The sequence below is a fragment of the Erpetoichthys calabaricus genome, chromosome 1, assembly GCF_900747795.2.
Source record: "Erpetoichthys calabaricus chromosome 1, fErpCal1.3, whole genome shotgun sequence".
Lineage (NCBI taxonomy): Eukaryota > Metazoa > Chordata > Cladistia > Polypteriformes > Polypteridae > Erpetoichthys > Erpetoichthys calabaricus.
In genome coordinates this window covers 73,565,474-73,582,386 of record NC_041394.2, presented here as the reverse complement: position 1 = coordinate 73,582,386, position 16,913 = coordinate 73,565,474, and the positions used below count along the sequence as shown (strand labels likewise).

Below are 16,913 nucleotides of genomic sequence, written 5' to 3'. Positions count from 1 at the left end.
TGAGAAAAAAATGCGAAAGCAAACACATAAAGAAATATTAAATTATCTTCTAATTATTGGAAATGTAGTTGTAAACAGTGTTCAGGCTGTTGGTTATCTGCTCTAATAAAATACTGTTAAGAAAAAATCTAATTTATATTAAAATAAATAAAATAAGCAGTTACCATTCCCAGGGAAGATTTGTTGATGGAAGCATTCACAATTGCACTAAACTCTCAAGTTAGGACTGCCATTTTGCTTTTGCCTCGCGTCACCACTCCACTCTCGTCCCCATCTTCTGGACTCTCCTCTTGTTGTCTGTCTCTCTTAATCCTCTCAATGCAACGAAGGGCGGTCTCATCCCACTCCTCAGGCAGCAGCAAAAGCAGGAATCCTAGTCCAATAATTCCAGTTGCAGCAAGACGGACTTTGCTGAACTCTTCCGTTGTTTGTAGGCACAAGTCTACAGCTGTAATGTCAATAAGACCGCATTAGTCAGTAATCTCCAGATCCAGGGCTCTTCAAGTTTTTTAATAAATAATTAAAGAAACTTGAAGAGCTTTTCCGTCTACAATTATTTGGAAATATTCTTAGGTTTGTTACATTGACAGCAGAGCAGACTAATACTCTAATTGTTGCTCCAGTTACCTCTTTGTATTCATTGTTCACAGATATCTGTCATGCATGCATTCTGTGGATCACCCTTCGGACTCCTCTAAAATGTATACTACTATACCAGGTCGAGAGGGGTGCTGGCACTAACTTTGTCCTCTTCTATTCCCTCCACAGTACTGAGAAGACTCCTAGTGATAGCATTTGACTCCACCCTTTTTCAGTTCCCCCAGCTATAAATCCCACAGCCACCGGTAGGAGGCGTTTCATTCTGAACAGAACAGACTGCAAGATGGACCTCCTACCTATTGACTAAATTCATGGAATTACAAAACCTTATGGCTCCTGTGTTCGTTTTGGACTTTTCTGTTTCGTTTTATGCACATAGTGGCTATTTGTGTTTACCTTGGTTTAGTTTGATTAAATGGGGATGAATGTGTTGGTGTCCCAAAATTAGCTTGTGGGGATTGGCTCCAGCAGACCCTTGTGACCCTGCGTTAGGAAATAGCGGGTTGGATAATGACTGACTGACTGACTTTCAATCCTTTCATCGACCACACATCTTTTTAAAATTTACTGTGATAAGTTGTCAAACACATGAGCATGGTGAATGTTTCATTATTGTGACTAATTTGAAAGGGCACTGGGAAAATGGATTAGCAGGTTGTAATGCTTCTGCTCCTGTTCTCAGGTAGTAGGCCATTGCAACCAAAGACCTGTCATATTTGCTTATGGTCTTTGGATCAAGGAGGCGTCTAAAAGAAAATGGACATCCTTTGACCATAGACCAATGTAGGCAACACAACTGTGCTGTCTACAGCCTCTCTGAACTAGAAGAAGCACACCTTTCCATCTGAGCAGCATCTATCTGCCTTTTTTCACATAAATACCTCCAATATTAAACTGGGACTCACAGTTAGGAGACCTGGGTTTGCTTCCCGGGTCCTCCCTGCGTGGAGTTTGCATGTTCTTCCCGTGTCTGCGTGGGTTTCCTCCGGGTGCTCCAGTTTCCTCCCACAGTCCAAAGACATGCAGGTTAGGTGGATTGGCATTTCTAAATTGTCCCTAGTGCGTGCTTGGTGTGTGTGCACGGCCTGCGGTGGGCTGGCACCCTGCTCGGGGTTTGTTTCCTGCCTTGCGCCCTGTGCTGGCTGGGATTGTGACCCTGTAGTTAGGATATAGCGGGTTGGATAATGGATGGATGGATATTAAACTGGGAGTCCCAGCTGGGAACTCAACACTGTTGAAGTTTCCAGTCTCCTTGACATTTACATCAAGTTTAGTTAACTATATTTGGTCATAAAGCGTTTTCTTCCTCAGTAATGAGCAATTTGTAATGAAATTCTTCACTGAAATTTGTTCCATAGGTTAAATTATACTTTATTTGTTCTCAAGGCAAAAATAACATTGTACAGAAGCCCCCAAAAAACAAAAATAGATAAACAAATTAAAAAATATAAAAAATCAAACAACAGCCCTCCCATACATATAAAAATTTCTGTGTTGGATAGCAGAGAGCTGCTGCTGTCAATAACAAGCTTGTAGCTGGCAATAAAAATTAAAGTAAAGCACTTACTTAAAACGTTATGATTCACTTTATGGACAGATGAAAGAAAACAAGTCTACTGTTACAATATGAGTCTTAAGAAATGTTGCTGCTGTATTTCTCAATATTTGCAGTGTTATCAAGTTGAATAAAGATACAAATACGTTACAATTTTTTATTTACCCATGTGAAATCATGCTTGCTTTGTATGTTTTAACTCCTACTTAATTAATGGAATTGTTTTCTGTTTTATTAGGCATTACTTCCATTTTGTGTTTACTGAACAGATTTTTCCTGACAAAAAGAAGACTAATTCCTTGGAAATAACAAAGACCTCTCGGCTCTAAGCCAGTGTGTGATGGACTGCTGCTTCCGTGACTGCTCACCTGAATTGACTGGCACACTCAGAAAGACGCCCACAGATATAAGGGTGGGGTAGGTTAGTGCAATTCCAAAGTTTACCAGCAAGTTAAAAGCTAAAAAAAAAGGCAAAATAAGCGTCAATGTGAAGTACAGAAAACAGAATTGGGTAATTCAAACAAAAACAAATTTGCATGTTTTAAAAGAATAAATAATACTAGCACAAAGAAAGTTACAATTTACAGTTTAATGTTACATGTTTCCTGTTTGTTAAAGTTAATATCCCTACCTAGTAATAGAGCAGCAAGGCTACAGAGTTGTTCCCAGGGGATATCTTGGACGGAAGGCCAATATTCCACCTTTGTGATATACAAGATGACGCAAATCCATGACAGGAGCAGGATGTTAAAAACACCAAGTGTAGTGAGGAAAACGGCTGCTTCCCCAAATTTCACATCTCCCACTAAGAGCCTAAATAATACCTGAAAAAGGAAGCAGCTGTAAATTAATGGAATGATGCCAGGCCTTCTTTATCATGGAAAAAAAATCTTTTATTTTTAATAAGCTTTACAAACTATTTTTCTATTTTGAACACAATCCCATGTTGCTTTGCAAGTGCCGAGCTACACAAAGTACAATTGTTTACAAATGTCTTTTTTGGCTAAGCAAAATGCCTCAGGGATACACAGTACAGCAACTAAATAGCACACAGTGAATCACCAACCTTGTTATTTAACGGTACAATATTTTAATCACTTGACCCTGCACCCTGCCTTAGAAAATACAGAACATTAAGAAAAATAAACAAACTAACCCTATGTTTTAATTAATTAAGCATAATAGTTTAATGCACTGAGGGATATCATAAAAAATCAGGCCCATATAATACAGAAAATATATTTTGTAAAAACGTGTTTTATTTATAGCATAGTATAACATTCTTAGACCTAGTTAACTCAATTTGGGGTCATCAGGGGCTGAAGCTTGTCTCAGCAGCAGTGGATACAAGACAGGAAACAGCCCCAGATATGGACCTGTATTATTTTAGGGTTTCAAAATATTTATGTATATCCATCCATCCATTATCCTAACTACAGGACCACCGGGGTCTGCTGGAGCCAATCCCAGCCAACACAGGGCGCAAGGCAGGAAACAAATCCCGGGCAGGGCGCCAGCCCACCGCATGGCACACACACACACACACACACACCAAGCACAATTTAGGATCGCCAATGCACCTAACCTTCATGTCTTTGGACTGTGGGAGGAAACCAGAGCACCCGGAGGAAACCCACACAGACACAGGAAGAACATGCAAACTCCAAACAGGAGGACCCAGGAAGCGAACTCAGGTCTCCTTACTGCGAAGCAGCAGCACTACCACTGCGCCACCATGCCACCCTATTTATGTATATTGTATAACATAATTAAAATATATTTTTTATATAGTATTTGCATAGTAAAGATTCTGGATTACAATTTAACACCTTACTCTTGTAATACAACACCATTTGCTAAACCTACTTAATCCTAAGCAGGGGCTGAAGCCTATCCTAGTAAGTATAGAGCACAGGGCAGGAACAATCCCCTGGACACTGCAAGGTGATCACACTCTCACACACCACACACTTCGTAGGGCCAGTTTAGCATTGCCAATCTGCCTAACCTCCATTTCTTTGGACGGTGGGAGGAAACTGGACCACCCAGAAGAAACCCATGCAAACACGGGAAGAACATACAAACTCCACCATACTACAAGGCAGCTGCGGTACCACTAAACAAATGTGCCGCTCTGGAATTCCACAAAAACCTAGAAATCAATGAACATAAGAAATCTGACAAACGAGAGGAGAGCATTCAGCCCATCAAGCCAGTTTATTTAGCTAATAGCTAATCTGTCTCAATATCTCCAGATTCTTCTTAAAGGTTGTCAAGGTTTTTGCTTCCACTATGTGTCTCAGCGGTTTTTTCCAGAGTCTCACAACTCTTTGAGTAAAGAAGTGCTTCTTGGCTTCAGTTTTAAATTCACTTGCCCTTAATTTCTACTGATGTCCTCGAGTATGTGATTCACCATTGAGTCAAAAGATGCCATTACAATATACAATGCCTCATTACAATAGTATAAAATACAAGAAGGAAAGGGTAGAAAAACAGGAAGAGGAGTAAATGCAGAACCTGGTGACCAAAAAATCATACTGTAAATGTTATAAGGCTGCCACCTTCCCACTCCACAGAACTCATCGAATAGACACACAATGCAAAAAGTCCCCAGCTGAACAGAGGTGCACTTAATAATGCATAACATCAATATCATATAAGGAAAATAAACACAGCTCAAAAAGAGATTGCAGACAACAATAAAGTATTCATGTCATAATTTGATTGTGAGGTTAAAACAGAATGTGCTGAATAAAATGAATATAGCAAGCAACGCAGTATGAGCGAAGACATTGTCAGAATGAAGCGGTGTTGGTTTTAAAGTTGAATAAGGAGTGTGTTGATCCAAAACTCATTTTCAATTTAACAAGGTAAAGTAAATATGGCTGAAGCTCAGTGGAACATGCTTTCTGAACAACTGGTGCTATAGTCATCCTGCACTGTAAAGGGACAGAAACATAGGAAAAAATGGGTTATAGAGATCCTTTGAAAGTAAAATTTTGCCTCCTTCAGAATTAGTTGGAAGCCTGTAAACGTAGAAAATTGGATAATATGAGGCAGAAGGGCAGTACAATCTGCATCACTAGTATACATGAAATTAGCTGCATGGTCTCAGGGACAAAGTTTGAGAAATTCACACATTTGGATGACTAAAGATCTTGGACTATCCTTCTTGGTGCCCTCTTTGAGTCCCAGTATTCTTAAGTTGTCACTTTGAGTCGTGTCTTCTTGATCAATAAGTTTAATTTTCGAGTTGGTAACAGAGTGTGTTCATCTCTGAGTTTTGAACAGAATTCAATGGATTTTAGAGGTTGGACACCACTATTCAGTTTTGCCTGCTTTCTTTAATGGTCGATGTCTTGGCACATATATTAATAAAGTTGGTCTGCTTTGTAGTTTTGGTAGTATATTCAGAAAGAAGATTTCTCATTGAGGCCCAGTAGATGTCCATGCTGTCTGTGGATTCTGATGGTGAATTCTGCTGCTTCAATGGCAAGGTAAAAGCTAAGAAATGCGGTCTACAACCAAAAACATTTATTCTCAATGGCTATAAGTAGCACTTTAAACTTAAACAATAAAATATTACAAGTAGGATGGGAGTGTTGAACAATGAGCTCTCTTTGGCATGGGGGGAGGAAGCTGAAACTATTGCCAGCCATCACAGTGAAGTGCCAGGTGACTCTGGGCACTCCATAACGTTAAGAGTTTTCAGAACTGATTTACAAACTATGTGGTCACTGATTTTTCTTTAACATCATTAACACAGCAACCTGTATTACACACCAAAAATTAATTCACTTAAAAATACAGAGGTGAGGAAAAAGTGGAAATATAAAGCAAGCTGTTTTAGCATTTAATGGTTCATGCTAATTCATAATTTAAATATCTACAAAAACCTTTTAAATAATAAAAGCATTCATGTACTTTTATTAAATGCATAACATGTTCATTTAGTCATCTGAAATGAAATTTTAATTAGTCAAAACATTGTAATTTGTATTTTAACAAGTCAAAATTTTGTGTGTGTTTACTCTGTAATGGGCTGAAGTTCTGCCCATCGATGATTCCTGACTTGCATCTGATGCTTCAGGAAGAGATGCTGATTATCCACGAAGTAGGTCCAGGAAATGGATGAAAATCAATCTGAGAAATCACCATGGGCTTTTCATATAGGGTAAATTTAGAAATTTATTTTGCTTAACCCCCTCCTTTAACCGTCACCTTATCGTGGTGGAGGGGTTTGCGTGTCCCAATGATCCTAGGAGCTCTGTTGTCCGGGGCTTTATGCCCCTGGTAGGGCCACCCAAGGCAAACTGGTCCTAGGTGAGGGATGAGACAAAGAGCGGTTAAACAAACCTCCTATGAAGAAAAACAATTTTGGACGGCGTTTTCCCTTGCCCGGACGCGGGTCACCGGGGCCCCACTCTGGAGCCAGGCCTGGAGGTGGGGCTCGATGGCGAGCGCCTGGTGGCCGGGCCTGCACCCATGGGGCTCGGCCGGGCACAGTCCGAAGAGGCAACGTGGGTCCCCCTTCCCATGGGCTCACCACCTATGGGAGGGGCCAAGGAGGTCGGGTGCAGTGTCAGTTGGGTGGTGGCCGAAGGCGGGGACCTTGGCGGTCCGATCCTCGGCTACAGAAACTGGCTCTTGGGACGTGGAATGTCACCTCTCTGAAGGGGAAGGAGCCTGAGCTAGTGCGCGAAGTTGAGAGGTTCCGGCTAGATATAGTTGGACACACCTCGATGCACAGCTTGGACTCTGGAACCAATCTCCTTGAGAGGGGCTGGACTCTCTACCACTCTGGAGTTGCCCCCGGTGAGAGGCGCCGAGCAGGTGTGGGTATACTTATTGCCCCCCAACTTGGAGCCTGTACATTGGGGTTTACCCCGGTGGACGAGAGGGTAGCCTCCCTTCGCCTTCGGGTGGGGGGACGGGTCCTAACTGTTGTTTGTGCGTATGCACCGAACAGCAGTTCGGAGTACCCACCCTTTTTGGAGTCCCTGGAGGGGGTGCTAGAGGGCATACCTTCTGGGGACTCCCTCGTTCTGCTGGGAGACTTCAATGCTCACGTGGGCAATGACAGTGAGACCTGGAAGGGCGTGATTGGGAGGAATGGCCCCCCTGATCTGAACCCGAGCGGTGTTTTGTTATTGGACTTCTGTGCTCGTCATGGATTGTCCATAACGAACACCATGTTCAAGCATAGGGGTGTTCATATGTGCACTTGGCACCAGGACACCCTAGGCCTCAGTTCGATGATCGACTTTGTGGTCGTGTCGTCGGACTTGCGGCCACATGTCTTGGACACTCGGGTGAAGAGAGGGGCGGAGCTGTCAACTGATCACCACCTGGTGGTGAGTTGGCTTCGATGGTGGGGGAGGATGCCGGTCAGGCGTGGTAGGCCCAAACGTGTTGTGAGGGTCTGCTGGGAACGTCTGGCAGAGCCCCCTGTCAGAAGTAGCTTCAACTCCCACCTCCGGCAGAACTTCGACCACATCCCGAGGGAGGTGGGGGACATTGAGTCCGAATGGGCCATGTTCCGTGCCTCTATTGTTGAGGCAGCTGACCGGAGCTGTGGCCGTAAGGTGGTCGGTGCCTGTCGTGGCGGCAATCCCCGAACCCGCTGGTGGACACCGGCGGTGAAGGATGCCGTCAAGCTGAAGAAGGAGTCCTACAGGACCCTTTTGTCCTGTGGGACCCCGGAGGCAGCTGATAGGTACCGGCAGGCCAAGCGGAATGCGGCTTTGGTGGTTGCTGAGGCAAAAACTCGGGCATGGGAGGAGTTTGGGGAGGCCATGGAGAATGACTTTCGGACGGCTTCGAGGAGATTCTGGTCCACCATCCGGCGTCTCAGGAAGGGGAAGCAGTGCAGTGTCAACACTGTATATGGTGGGGATGGTGCGCTGCTGACCTCGACTCGGGATGTTGTGGGTCGGTGGGGGGAATACTTCGAAGACCTCCTCAATCCCATTAACATGCCTTCCAATGAGGAAGCAGAGCCTGGGGACTCAGAGGTGGGCTCCCCCATCTCTGGGACTGAGGTCACCGAGGTGGTCAAAAAACTCCTTGGTGGTAGGGCCCCGGGGGTGGATGAGATACGCCCGGAGTTCCTCAAGGCTCTGGATGTTGTAGGACTGTCTTGGCTGACACGCCTCTGCAACATCGCATGGACATCAGGGACAGTGCCTCTGGATTGGCAGACCGGGGTGGTGGTCCCCCTCTTTAAGAAGGGGGATCGGAGGGTGTGTTCCAACTACAGAGGGATCACACTCCTCAGCCTCCCTGGAAAAGTCTATTCAGGCGTCCTGGAGAGGAGGGTCCGTCGGATAGTCGAGCCTCGGATTCAGGAGGAACAGTGTGGTTTTCGTCCTGGTCGCGGAACAGTGGACCAGCTCTATACCCTTAGCAGGGTCCTGGAGGGTGCATGGGAGTTTGCCCAACCAGTCTACATGTGTTTTGTGGACTTAGAAAAGGCATTCGACCGTGTCCCTCGGGGAATCCTGTGGGGGGTACTCCTAGAGTATGGGGTACCGGCCCCCCTGATAAGGGCTGTTCAGTCCCTGTACGATCGGTGCCAGAGCTTGGTCCGCATTGCCGGCAGTAAGTCGAACCCGTTTCCAGTGAGAGTTGGACTCCGCCAGGGCTGCCCTTTGTCACCGATTCTGTTCATATCTTTTATGGACAGAATTTCTAGGCGCAGCCAGGGTGTTGAGAGGGTCCAGTTTGGTGGGCTCAGGATTGGGTCACTGCTTTTTGCAGATGATGTTGTCCTGTTTGCTTCATCAGGCCGTGATCTTCAGCTCTCTCTGGATCGGTTCGCAGCCGAGTGTGAAGCGGCTGGGATGAGAATCAGCACCTCCAAATCCGAGACCATGGTCCTCAGCCGGAAAAGGGTGGAGTGCCCTCTCAGGGTTGGTAGCGAGATCCTGCCCCAAGTGGAGGAGTTCAAGTATCTTGGGGTCTTGTTCACGAGTGAGGGAAGAATGGAGCGTGAGATCGACAGGCGGATCGGTGCGGCATCCGCAGTAATGCGGGCATTGCATCGGTCTGTCATGGTGAAAAAGGAGCTGAGCCGCAAGGCGAAGCTCTCAATTTACCAGTCGATCTATGTTCCTACCCTCACCTATGGTCATGAGCTATGGGTAGTGACCGAAAGAATGAGATCGCGAATACAAGCGGCTGAAATGAGTTTCCTCCGCAGGGTGTCTGGGCTTTCCCTTAAAGATAGGGTGAGAAGCTCAGTCATCCGGGAGGGGCTCAGAGTAGAGTCGCTGCTCCTCCGCATCGAGAGGAGTCAGATGAGGTGGCTCGGGCATCTGATCAGGATGCCTCCTGGACGCCTCCCTGGTGAGGTGTTCCGGGCACGTCCAACCGGGAGGAGGCCCCGGGGAAGACCCAGGACACGCTGGAGGGACTATGTCTCTCGACTGGCCTGGGAACGCCTTGGGATTCTCCCGGAAGAGCTAGAAGAAGTGGCCGGGGAGAGGGAAGTCTGGGCATCTCTGCTCAAGCTGCTGCCCCCGCGACCCGACCTCGGATAAGCGGGAGACAATGGATGGATGGATGGATTTTGCTTAACTAAAGCCTATGTCACATTAAATGACATCTAGTCAGAAGAGATGTCAAACTTGACAACTGCAGGTGCTGATCTCCTTGCCTGAGTATGTCCGATTACACAACTAGAACTCAGAGGACCAATTAGAAGACTGCATAATAACTTTGAAGCACAGTTTCAACATTCCAAATTATCGCAAGTTTGTCCCTTTTTTCTGAAAATCAGCGTGGTGTGTGACAGAACTGGTGCTTTACATATGTTTCATAGTTGAATGAGTGGAGAATTCAACTACAATCTCAGTCTTTTTTTTTCTTTTTTTCATTTTGTCATGGTACGTAAAACACAAGACATCAGACAAACATGCCTCTCTTCTGCTTACAATGACTAAAACAGCCACATTCTTTGTTCCTCATACCTGCATAATATGCATTGCACTTCTGGCTGCGCATTCATTGGTTCTCAACTCTTGTACACTCAGAGCCCACCGCTACAGCGTAACACAAAATCAAACCTGAGTGAGACACTGGGTATGTCAGACTACATAAGTGGCGCTTATGGGAACTTGCCGCAACTGCCTCCAACTAGTTAAGATTACGTAAGTGAAGTCTGTGACTAAAAATAGGTGGAAAAGTCATGTAATGTGAGCAGACAAGAACATACAAAAAATGCAAATCCAGCCAAACTGAGGTTGAAACTGACCTTATAGAGAGCAGAGCTGGAAGCTGAGCCCACAGCAAGTGCCACCCCAATGATTGAATCACTGTGAAAGCCATCAGCATAAGCCATCATTACAATCCCAGTGATGGACAGTATGGCTGCCACTATCTGGGAAAAAGCAGAAACAGACATGAAAAGCAGAGGACTACAAACTGTGCATCTGTTCTTGACATAGTGTACTGTTTGACATTTGACAACTAAATATGGTTATTATTATTATTATTACTAAATATTATAATATTATAAATATTATTATTACTATTACTGTAATTCAATTCTTAATCCATTCTGTCTGAATTATAGAAACTGGACACTTAAGGCAGAAAAAAGAACAAACAAACATTCTGAAGCTTAGACTGATTCAAAAGAAGTGCCAGGAAAAAGGCATGTGGTATGGAAAGTAGAAAAGCAGGAAGAGAATGTGGTTCAGCCTTTCACTGTTGTGATCTAGTCAAGAGCAAGCGAGCACAAGGGCTTAATAGTAGAGGCCGTCACGCCAGGAACTCTAAATTTACAACATCCTGTAACATATGGGCCAAAACATGGCAATGATGACTTGGGTGTATCCAATATACAAGATAGCTGCAACTTCTTTTGGTTTTGTGTCCTTCGTCAATGGCACTTCCCTAATAATAATAATTTGATAATATTTGAGACTTCCACTGCTCTTAGAAGTGTATTTAAAATTTGACAAATGAGAGGGGACCATTCAGTCCATCAAGTTCTTTTGTTAAACTAATAACTGTGGCTACATTCACATTAGCAGGCTGAAGCGACTCAAATGTGATTGTTTGCCTTAGTGTGACACAAATCTGATGTTTTCAGGGCTGTGTGGACAGAGACATCCAATCTTTTCAAATCAGATATGAGACACTTTTGGTCCTAGATCTCATGCATATCCAATTCGTGGTATAAATGAGATCGATCCGATCAGAATTCATGCAGTTTTTTGCCTTTACACATGGACTGAATGTAGTCATCATTAGCCACCACCGGCAGCGCAGCAAAACTACAGTGGATGAGTGCTGTGGCTGTGACAACATCAGTCACGGTCCCACCATTGCTGGCTCCCTTCTATTGCCCACACATCTCTTGGTGCAGTAGTGTCAGCAACAGCTACAAAAACAAGATGGTTCCAGCTACAGACCTGCACAGCTCTGAGATTCAGTTGCTCCACTTGTCAGTCAATTACAATGCAGGTTTTTGTCACTTGGTTCACTTGATTTGAGTCAGATAGTCCTCTCCAAACCATAATCTTAACCATAGTGTAACCAGTGATGTATAATATAAAGCGACAACCTCCTCACTGGAGTGGCCCTCTGGAGGTCTGTAACTTGAGTCTATTGGCGAAAGCAGCAAAAGCTAGCTGTGTGGCTTTTCTTCGCCTTTTTGACGTAATCATGTGCAACTGACAAACTGTTTGCCATCCTCCAAAGCAAACCAGCTACTAGCACATTCATTTTGCTGTTTTTAATACCACGAGTAGTCTCACAAATATGACATTTTTTGTTTGTTGGTAACACAGATGACTTGTGCACAAACGTATCAATGTGCGCATGCATGCTGTTTTGGAGAACAGATGCGTTCACATTACGGTTAGATACAGACGACGTCACTTCGGCATAAGATTGTGAACCGTCAAGATCTAATTTGAGCAACAAATCGTAACTGAGCAATGACGCTTGTAATTTGAATGTTGCCTAAGCTATCCCAATCTCATCCAGATCCTTCTTAAAGGTTGTCTAGGTCTCTTCTTCAAAGACAGTTGAATAGACCACTTTTTGAGAATCTGTTCTAGCAATGGCAGAAGAAGCTATAGTAACAATATGTTTAATATGTGCTATAAACTATACACTACATGCACACTTACCCGTACACCCATGAAACGGTCCTTAAGGATAATCCAGGACAGAAGGAAGACAAATGCCTTATTACAACAGAATATGGCACTGGCATCACTTGGGCTGATACGCCACAATGCAAGTAAGTAGAAGTAATTGGTGAGGACCCATAAGAGACAGAAAGGAGCTGTGCGCCTCCAGAATACACGTAAGGTGAAACCGTCCTCACCGAGAAATTGGCTGCATTCTCTGAAAAAAGAAGAAACAACAGTATGAAACATGTTTGGAAATCCTTTAAGAATTTTTCTATTTTTTGAACCTAATGGCTTTGTAAAGTTCACAGGGATTATTTTGTTTCTTATTAAAGGGTTATATACAGACATGATAAAAATGAATGAGACAACAAAGTACCACTCATATATGTATATCTGATTTTTACAGGCATTTGCGAACTTATTGTTTTTTTGCTCACTTATAGTCATAAAAGATTTTTATTGGTTTAAGGCCATGATTTCATTTTTAAATATTTGGTTATCACTTTTTAAATGATAAATTGTTCAATGGAAGCATACTGCATACATTAGGCAATATATAAGTTGGTTTTTTTTTTATTTGTTTTTGTTAGTACATTATTTAAATAACCCTATGGAATTACAAAATGTAATTAGATGTTTTAAGACTTGGCTTTGTATTGCACAATAGGATTAAGCCATAGGATTAGACATCCAAAGCTGATTTAACTAAGGGATAGTTTATCTAGGGTATTGTGGATAAACCCTCAAGCGCATTAAGAGTAGAAAAAAAAACATTTCATAAAAAGAAATACTCTACTCATATTTCTCATTATCATACTGTAAAAAAAAAACTTTAAAACTTTTCACAAAAGAAGGTAAATAAACCTCTGTAGGCATAGTCTGGTGAGAGCTTCTTTGGAATATTATGTAATAAGTAATTTGTAAGGTTTTTAATTGAATTTTACCTGTGAACTCGTTACAGTGCTCCAAGCCTGTACTCAGTCAGTCACTGTATAAAAATAAATTGAACTGAATTGAATGTTTAAAGAATGATCAGTCTAGACTGATCATGTCCTATGGCGGCTATTGGAAGCATAACAATCCTGATTAATGGGAGTCTAAATTGCTCGGAAGTATTTCAATGGCATCTGCAAAAAGTGACAAGTGTGTGGCCCTTTAAGATGCACTTCTGTCCAGGATGGTGTTTCAGTGCCTCAATATGTTCCTGTAGCAGCCATACTTAGGCACCTCCCAAGTGGGCTATATTATTTTTATAATTAGTTTTGTTGTGTTGAATTTGTTCTTTCATCCAATTTTTGGAAACCATTTTATCAGTTATTGCCCTGTCCACAGTTGATTCTTGTCTTGTAACCAATCATCTCAAGATAGGTGGAAACCTCATGCCATCTTGACTTGGAATAAGCAGGCATGGAAATGGATGGATTGATAGACTTGATCCTTCGCAGAAAGTTACAGTTTGGCCAGTGGGCATAAGATCCAACACAGAAGCAAGCATATGTTTAGCAAAGTATTAAAGGATTGCATTTACAAATAGGCACAAGCAACTTTTCTTTTATAATGCAGTTATTTATAGTAAACACCATCCCAAGTCAGTTTACAAGAAGCATAACTGTTTATTTACAGTATGTTCTTGTACAGCTGATGCACAGGCAGAATTGGTGGCTTAATCCCAACTTCATTACCACACTGGCTGATATTTATATACAACTCTAAGTTTCCTGTCTATCCCTTCCCCAGTCATTATACAGTAATTGTGTATATGTCATTAAATCCATTCTGTATTAATTACCTGAATCTTTTAAGAGGAGTCTGTCTCTTTTTAGACTTGCATATATGCCCCAAATAATATAAAGGAAAAAAGAAAACATTCCACGTGGTAGCAAACCAGGTCAAAAAAAATGGAGCATTGATGCTGGTGAGGGTCATCTTAGCAGTATGAGTGGTCCCTGCCCAGGAGACAGCCACACTGCAAGCCAGTGCCACACCACACGCCAGCTTCCTCAGGACCACTAGAGGGCACCGATGGCAGCATTGCTTTGAAGGATTCTCGCTACTTTCTGATTCTTCAGCTGTCGTCAAGGAGATGGACTGTGTGCGCTTCTCCCGCTGGAAGTCAACTGCAAAGGACAATGTAAAACTTGGGATCAGCTGAAGCTGCAGTGATTAATATCACCCTGAGCAAAACTGCATATCAAATATACCACTGCTAATGCAAGCTGTCTGAAATTAAAATCCATATTTCCTTTCACTTAGAAACCATTAGGAATTCAAGGACATACTGCATTGTAATATCAACAGAAAATGATTAGGTTTTACAGCCTAACAAGAAGGCTGATATACAGTACTGTATCCCAGGGCCTGCAAACAGCAAATAACAGTTATTTCATTACAACACTGCAGACGAGAACAGGCCATTCATCCCAGCAAAGCTCACTAGTTCTATCCACTTAGTTCTTCCAAAATAACATCAAGTGTAGCTTTGAAGGTCCCTGAAGTCCAACTGTCTACCATGCTACTTAGTAACTTTTTCCATGTGTCAATGGTTCTTTGTGTGAAGAAAAACTTAGAAACGTCAGTGCGAAATTAAGCCTTAACAAGTTTCCAACTGTGTCCCCATGTTCTTGTTGAACTCATTTTAAAGTAACAGTTTTGATCCATTGTATTAATTCCTTTCACAATTTTAAGCAATTAAATCAGGTGGGGCATGGGTGACATCCCTCTGTGCTTTAATATGGAAAATGCACTCTGTAAAACAGGAACAAAATTAATCTCTGCTAACATATGAGTTTTCAGAGATTTAAAATGAATGACTAAACACAATGTGTAAAGGAAATCTGTGACAATGATAAAAGGTACAGCATCCTATTAAAATGTATACAGAAACACAGAGAAGCTTGTAAGCTTCAAAGTGACAACTGAGACCACTTAATAAGCTCAAATACTGGTGGACCAAAACAGTGGATTTGTGTTTTGGTTTCACTAGAGGGTGCCATTGATCTAAAAGTTAAGATCCACAGATTTACCATTCTATAATTCATCTGTTTTTGAAAGAAGAAAAAGGAAGAAGTAATAGTTTTTCATGTTGAATAAATACTTTTAAAACTATTAAGAACAGATATCTGAAAATGAAGCAAGCAATGCAAACTAATTCTGTCCATTGTGAAGACAAGATTAGTTTTAAACAAACTTGTTTCTTTCTTCTAAAAAGATCTCAAAATATTCTGAAAATCTTGATAATGTATTTTATTCAGGAACACTATAATATAATCAAGTATGTTCATGGTGTAAGGAGTTTTTTAGACATCTTAGGAAATGCATTCAAATCAAAAATGGTAAATACAAAAAAGGTTGAATATCACAGTCACTTCTTTCAATTGCATATAACAGAAAATGTCTCCTAATGAATGTTTCTAATATTGGTAATACTCTCTATTATTTGAAATATAAGTAGTATTTTGACTTTTGCTAATATACAGATGAAGTGGCTATGGTGCTGGACTTTAAACTCCGAGATTCAGGCTCGGCCTTACTGTCTGACTCATTTAACACTTTTGTGCTCCGACTGTAAGAACTCTGCACTGTAATGTCAACTGCTGTATGTAGTGAGTCACCTTGGATAAAACCAAAAATAAATAAGAGTAATTTCTATTTCTAATATATAAATGATCTGCTGTTTCTGAAGCTCCTTGCCATTACATTGTACAGAACATATTTCAGTTTTTGCTCTAGAGGGTTTTGTCAAATTTGCTGGCTGTATTCTTCTCCTATTCAGCTTGCCCACAGATTTTAACTAGGACCTTCTTGCTCTTATCCTGTTTTCAGTTATACTAAGCTTCCTGCAGCAGCTGAAGCCTCGGTTGGCTCTATTCCCGTATATCTAGCTAATGAATTTCACAGGATCTAATACAAAATAGCAACCATTACCTTGGGGACCAGCAAGAGACAAAACTGGCGTCTCACAAGCCGAGGCAGGGAAAACCTTTGCTGTGAACTTTTGCATGGCTTCTTCTGCTTCTCTTGTGTTTTGTGTTGCAGCATCTAGTCTTCAGCATTTACAGCACTTTATAGTCAGCCTGAGAAAGGCTTTCTTTGATCAATATAGCAAGATAATCCAGCAAACTACCTTGCTGATTAGGGGCTTAGAAGACACTCTTACCTTGTTTCTGCGGCCGGGGTGGAGGATTTGGAGTTGGAGAGCCGAGAGAAGCAGAGCTGTCATTAACATGAATATTATTTTAGGATTTGACAAGTTCCAGTATTGTCTGTATCACAGAGTCTTCCAAACCTGTATCACAGCATTGTGATTAATTAGGTCTCTTAGATTGTTTAGAAAATAATTAGTTGATTCCAACAATGGACTGGCACCCCATTCAGGGTTGATTCTTGCCTTATGCTCAGTGCTGCCAGGCTCAGATGGGTCTGAGAATGTTATGTTCATTCACCGATTTACTTTGTCCAGTAAAGACATGCCTGCAATAGCTGATTTACCAAAAACAAGTTAAGGCTTAATTTGCTCCAGTAGTAAATATTATTTGCACTTTCAGAAGAACTCCAAACGTAGTTTTTATGGGATGTGTTGGATTATTGTTTTCTTTTTTGAATCAGAAACA

The 16,913-nt window shown here is 42.2% G+C and overlaps 1 protein-coding gene across 1 annotated transcript in view; it reads right to left on the bottom strand.

Annotated features, from left to right (window-relative positions):
• LOC114645666 (putative thiamine transporter SLC35F3) overlaps positions 1 to 16,913 on the bottom strand; it is an 82,500-nt gene that overhangs the window by 8,621 nt on the left and 56,966 nt on the right. The window contains exons 3-8 of the mRNA XM_051933640.1: positions 14,093 to 14,420; positions 12,298 to 12,517; positions 10,410 to 10,535; positions 2,787 to 2,979; positions 2,524 to 2,613; positions 165 to 448 (exon numbers count right to left, since the gene is read on the bottom strand). Of these exons, the coding sequence (XP_051789600.1) occupies positions 216 to 448; positions 2,524 to 2,613; positions 2,787 to 2,979; positions 10,410 to 10,535; positions 12,298 to 12,517; positions 14,093 to 14,420 (1,190 nt within the window). The 3' untranslated portion in view covers positions 165 to 215. The remainder of the gene's footprint in view (positions 1 to 164; positions 449 to 2,523; positions 2,614 to 2,786; positions 2,980 to 10,409; positions 10,536 to 12,297; positions 12,518 to 14,092; positions 14,421 to 16,913) is intronic.